A 6,405-nucleotide genomic window follows, 5' to 3' on the forward strand; every position below is an offset into this window, starting at 1 on the left:
AGTGATCTCACTATGGAGGTATGTGGAAGCTTGGCTGTGAGTTAGATCTTAGCACCATTCAGACCGTGTTCACACACCATAGGTAGTCTAGTGGTAGGACCCATGCCACACTGAGATACCTTGATGGTGGTGCAAAAGGGCTCCGTTGTGTTCCTGGCTGGAATAAATTGGCTAAAGTCTCAGTTTTTAACATCAGCCTGAGGGGTTAGCCAGTATTATCCGTTGCATATCATTGTGGTGCACCTTTTGTATTCATATAGGAACCTCAATGTCAGTCAATTTCAGTCTCATAGGAATGAATAGAAAAGGGACTGACTTCCTGTGTCAGTTGAAGATCAGAGAGTTGGTCACATGACATCACTTTCTAGCAGGTCAGAGAATCGTTAATTTCTAACGATAATTTGTTTTCCCTTAGTCCTAACAGCAGCACAGATGGGGTTAACTACCCCCAGTGGACTGGTAGGACCGGCGGAATTTTAATGAGCCCAAGAACCAATAATAAAGATTTACACCCCTACAAAAGGAGGGGACACCCCCCAGCCCATTGTGTCTATAGCAAGAATAACCTTACTAGGGTGGGATATTTGTGTGCTGCTGTTAGGACTAAGGAAAAATAATTATCGTTAGAAATTAATGATTCCCTTACATCCTAACCAGCAGCACAAATGGGGAGATACCAAGAAGAACCCCTAGGGACGGCCTTCATGCCTGGCAGAGCTAAGAATAGTCTGCCCAAAGGCCGAAAACTCAGCTACCCTGGCGTCTAGTCTGTAGTGGGAGATGAAAGTGGATTCAGAGCTCCAGGAGGCAGCTTTACAAATCATCTCCAGAGGAAGGAGGCTTCTTTAAGCGAAAGAAGTGGAAATGGCCCTAGTTGAATGGGCCTTCACAAACTCTGGAGGATCTAAAGCCTGGGAGACAAAAGATTCTCTGATGGCCTCCTTAATCCAGTGACCAATCGACTCCTTGGACGCCTTGCGGCCTTTAGACTTACCGGCAAACAGGATAAAGAGATTCTCATCTATACTGAACTCATTGGATCTATCCACATAGATCTGGAGGCATCTCGAGATATGCTTGACAGGATCCCTGGAGGAGGTAGAAGGAGAAAGTAAAACTGGTAAAGAAATCACCTGATTGATGTTGTGAAATGAAGGGACCTTAGGCCTGAAATATGGAAGGAATCTCAGGAGAACCCGGTCTTGAAGAAAATTAGTATAGGGTTCTAAGGCCGAGAAGGCTTGAAGTTTTGAGATTGTCTTGGCCGAAGTTACTGCCAGTAGGAAAACTAACTTCAGAGTCATGAACTTGACATCCACCTCCTCCAAAGGCTCGAAGGGGGGAGATAGATGCTAGACCCCTGAGCACGACTGATAAGTCCCACTGAGGGATGGGCTTCAGTACTGTAGGCTTCATCCTTTCGGCTCCTTTAAGGAAGCGTTTGACGAGTGGGTCCCGAGAATAGGGTCTGTTGAGACAGGCTGAGATGGCAGAAATCTGGACCCTCAGCATAGACTGAGCAAGGCCTCTGTCTAGGCCGTCCTGTAGAAATTGAAGAATCGCAGAGAGGGGCGGATCTGCAGACACCACCTGCTTAGAAGCACACCATGACGAAAAAATCTTCATAATTCTGGAGTAGTCTTTCTTAGTAGATTCTGCTCTTGAATGTGATAACGTTCTCAGGACCGATTCTGAAAGCCCTTCTATTCTGGGAAGGGACTGGTCAACCTCCAGGCTGTCAGGTTGAACCTGTGCAGATCTGGACAGAGGTGAGTGTCCCATGACACCAGGGTCTGTCGTGGGGGGAGCCTCCAATAATGTCCCCGACTCATGTGAATGAGCTGGGTAAACCAGGATCTCTTGGACCAAAACGGTATGATGGCAATCACTGAGGCCTCATCCTGACGGATTTTCATCAATACCCTCGGTATCATGGAAAAAGGAGGGAAGATGTAAGCCAGCCTGAACCTCCACGGTATCGACAGAGCATCTATCGCCAGGGGGTTGTCCTCCCTGTAAAGGGAGCAGAACCTCTCCACCTTGGCATTGAACCTTGTTGTCATGAGGTCTACTTCTGGCAACCCCCACCTGAGGATTATCTGCCTGAAAATCTCCAGATACGGGGACCATTCCATTGTCGGCAGACCGCGACTCAGACGATCCACAATTAGGTTGCAGGAACCACGGATGTGGATGGCAGACAGGTGGGAAAGGTTCAACTCTGCCCACCGAAGAATTACCCCGATCTCTGAAAGGAGGGGTAGAGATCTTGTGCCTCCCTGCTTGTTGATGTACAGGACCGCAGTCATGTTGTCTGACTTTACTCTCACCGCCCTGCCCCAAATTCGGGGGGCAAAGTGAAGGAGGGCTAGCCGGATGGCTCGAATCTCGTGGAGATTGGAAGAAAGTAGCCGCTCCTGAGGAGACCAAGTCCCTTGGACAGAGGAATCCTCTAGGTGAGCGTCCCAGCCTACTTGGGATGTATCCGTAGTCAATATGACCCAGAATGGCTGGGTTATAGACTTTCCCTCCGGGAGATGGAACCACCATCTCAGGGAGGTTCGAGTTTGACAAGACAGGGAGCACAGGGAGTTTAGCCCGGCGGGGCTGCCATCCCACTTGGCAAGGACCTCCGACTGAAGGGGGCGGAGGTGCCACCAAGCCCAAGAGACTGCATCCGCAGCCGCTGACATGAGCCCCAACATCTTCATGAGAGTCCTGATAGAAACTCGACGAGGAATAAATAGGAACCTTGCCAGGTCCCGAATCCGAGTTCTTCTTTCTGGAGTCAACTGGAGTGACATCCCAACTTTTCGCTGCGCCCCCCAGTCTCTACGTGACCTAGACTGTTGGCCGGATCTACCGCCATGCTCCTGTCTGGCCCAACCCTGAAAGGGCTGCTGGGGAAGACTCTTCCCCTTTTTATCAGAGAGATCTTCGATAATTTTATCCAGCTGAGCGCCAAACAGGCGGTCAGGCTCAAAAGGCAAACCACATAGATTGTATTTAGATGCATTATCCGCGACCCATGGCTTAAGCCATAAGGGCCTGAAAAAAAACGCCAGCACAAAAGATAAATACTTCCCCTAAAACGGAGGGGAACTGCCAGTCCACCTGTCCGGAGGACAGGAAAGAACACAGTGGGCTGGGGGGGTGTCCCCTCCTTTTGTAGGGGTGTAAATCTTTATTATTGGTTCTTGGGCTCATTAAAATTCCGCCGGTCCTACCAGTCCACGGGGGGTAGTTAACCCCATCTGTGCTGCTGGTAGGACGTAAGGGAATAAACATTTTGCTGGCAGTTCTACTTTAATCTCCATAGAAGAGCTGGATACTGGATTCCTTCTTTCTCTGCATGAGATACCAGTTGAAATATTTATTTTTCACTGTGCACGAGAAAGAGCATCAGCTATGTTAATCACTTTACCTGGAATATAATTGGCCTGGAGCCAAACATTTAACCCTTAGACGATCGCCATCGTACAAGTAGGGTGGAAGTCGATTGTTTAAATATGGCTCTAGCTCGTGAGTGCAGCAGGTTCCATAGCTTACAGGTTTCTGCTGTTTCAAATAATAGAGGCCCAGGGCTAATGTCTTCAATCAGCGATAACGGCAATCACTGAAATTTGAGCTTCTGAGCCTGGAACGGCTCCCCCACATGGCAATTGGGGGGGGGGGGCATTTTCCCTGATTTGCTGGGTCTCTCTGAAGAAATCCATAGCATCAGAGCTATAGTTCCTATGAAGTCCTGCCGGTGGGCTCCAAATAGTTAAAAAAACAAAACAACAAGGGTGGATGGGCACTAGCAGGGGAGGGGATATCTATAATTCATAGGGCCCCATAGAAAAATAAGATGGGGCCTCCACCACCTAATGTAAGAAGATTAAAACAGTGGGAAAAAATTAAGGGAATCTGTCAGCAGATTTGCACCTATGACACTGTCTGACCTGTTACATGTGCACTTGGCAGCTGAAGGCATCTGTGTTGGTCCCATGTTCACATATGTCCTCATTGCTGAGAGAAATTATGTTTTAATATATGCAAATGAGAGGCTCAGCTCTTTCTGCAACTGCTTCACTCTCTACACTTTCATTGTTTGATAGACAGGACCAGGCAGTGTAAATGTCATCACACCTGGCCCTGTCAATAAAAGTGGAGAGGGTGCAGCAATTGCAGAGAGTACTGATCCTCTAGATGTAAAAGCAACATCCCATTGCTCCTGGAGGCTCTTTTGCATATAATTAAATATAATTTTTCTAATCAAGGCAGGCACATATGAATATGGGATCCATGCCTGGTTAATTTTTTACAAATGTGATTTTTTTTTTGTACACTGGCAAAGGACAACTTTATCTGTTTGAATGTAACAATGCCACCTTCCATGTTAAATAACCCAGTGACTTCTCTTCTCTGATGTAGATATTCTCTTTTCTCTTCTCCTCTCAGACCAGACCGCCATGGTGACTTTCAGCGCGCCTCGTCTTTGCAGTTTAACAAACAGACATCTTGCTTTCCTACTTTTCCATCATCCTCCTCACCTTCTCAACACCCCATCCTGCCACCACCAATACTGTGTCCGCTGTGCCCCTAATGTTATCCTGGAGAAACAGTCCCCCTGAAAATACTGGTACCACACAGAGCGTCAGTACAAAAACACCACTTTATATTGTGCGCCAGTACAAAAAATACCCCTTTCAGATCAGACCCCCAATATAAAACCCTAAATGAGACCCCCCATCTCAGACCAAACCCCCTTTAGACCTCTGTCAGACCCCAGTTTTAGACCTCAGATCCCCCATTAGAGCTCCATGTTAGACCCCGACCAAATATCAGACCTCAGATAAGACCCCCATTAGACCACTAGACCCCCATTAGACCTCTTCAGACCCCCAGTCAGACCTCCAGACCCCCCATTAGACCTCTTCGGACTCCCAATCAGATGTCTATACCCCCATTAGACCTCTCCAGACCCCCAGTCAGACCTCCAGACCCCCCATTAGACCTCTCCAGACCCCCAGTCAGACCTCCAGACCCACATTATACCTCTCGAGACCCCAGTCAGACCTTTAGACCCCCCATTAGACATTTCCAGACCCCCCAGTCAGACCCCCCCAGTGAGACCTCCAGAACCCCCATTAGACCTCTCCAGACCTCCTGTGAGACCTCTCCAGAACCCCAGTCAGACCACTTCAGAGCCCCAGTAAGACCTCCAGACTCCCCATTAAACCTCTCCAGACCCCAAATAAGACCTCCATATCAGACCTCAGATCAGACTGTAAAATAATAAAATAACTTACCTCTCCTGTCTCCTGCTTCCACTCTCCCTGATCTGGTTCTCTTCTCAGGGCCCACGCTGCACAGTCACCTGACCTCCTGCAGCATCAGGTCAGAGTGCGCTCTGTACGTCCTGACGTGGCAGGCAGCCAGGAGACAGCAGTGTGGGACCTGAGAAGTGTAAGCAGGAGGAGGGGTAAGTACAGCGCTTCACCCTCGCCTCCTCCTCCTGCATACTAGTGAGTGCTTCTATTATGGAAGCGCTCACTAGTATTCCCTTTATAAGATACACTGCATCTTATAAAGGGAAAAGTACAGTACCACTGGCAAGGCGGGCCCTCTGGGCCCATCTGGCTTAGGGGCCCGGTCGCTACTGCGACCGCTGCGACCCCTATAGCTACGCTGCTGATGGCTACGTAAAGGAAGTCTGCACATAAAAACAAACTGGAAAAATACTTGGAAATAAGAGAGAACAAACACCATTTTTTATGGAGCTTGAGAAGGCAACTTTGAAAATCAATATTATTCTATAAAGGCATTCTATAACCATGTAGACAATCAGACGAATAATTCAAGATGTTCTTATCATTGCAGGAATATCTGGTGATTGGAAGAACCATTTTACAGTAGCTCAAAGTGAGTACTTCGATAAAGTCTACCAAGAGAAGATGAATGACATCAATATGAATTTTTTCTGGGAACAATTGCCATAAAGTTATGAACTTCAGACCGTTCTGTTCTGTAGCATGTTATTGCCTTTTAACAGAGTTACAACTTGTCTGTGCACATCAGTATAAATAGATGTGCCTGTAACTGTTTATATACTTATAAATTAAAATAAAAATAAAAAGTAAAAAAAAAAATAGATACATCTGGAGTTTTTGGGCAAATAGTTCAAAAAAAAAACCAACAAGGGTGGATAGGCACTAGCAGGGGAGGGGGTATCTATAATTCATAGGGCCCCATAGAAAAATAAGATGGGGCCTCCACCACCTAAGTGGGAAAAAATTAAGGGCATCTGTCAGCAGATTTGTACCTATGACACTAGCTGACCTGTTGCATGGGATCCATGCCTCGTTCATTTTTTACAAATGTGATTTTTTTTGTACACTGGCAAAGGACAACTTTGTCTGT

At 47.2% G+C, this 6,405-nt stretch overlaps 1 protein-coding gene across 4 annotated transcripts in view; it reads left to right on the top strand.

Annotated features, from left to right (window-relative positions):
• Positions 1-6,142, top strand: part of LOC121002918 (sulfotransferase 2B1-like) — a 72,333-nt gene extending 66,191 nt beyond the window's left edge. For all 4 annotated transcript variants that reach the window (XM_040434563.1, XM_040434565.1, XM_040434564.1 and 1 more), the window contains exon 7: positions 5,866-6,142. In XM_040434563.1, the coding sequence (XP_040290497.1) occupies positions 5,866-5,984 (119 nt within the window). In that variant the 3' untranslated portion in view covers positions 5,985-6,142. The remainder of the gene's footprint in view (positions 1-5,865) is intronic.
• The last annotated feature ends 263 nt before the right edge of the window (positions 6,143-6,405 follow it).

The sequence above is a fragment of the Bufo bufo genome, chromosome 1 (assembly GCF_905171765.1).
Source record: "Bufo bufo chromosome 1, aBufBuf1.1, whole genome shotgun sequence".
In the NCBI taxonomy this organism is placed as follows: Eukaryota; Metazoa; Chordata; class Amphibia; order Anura; family Bufonidae; genus Bufo; species Bufo bufo.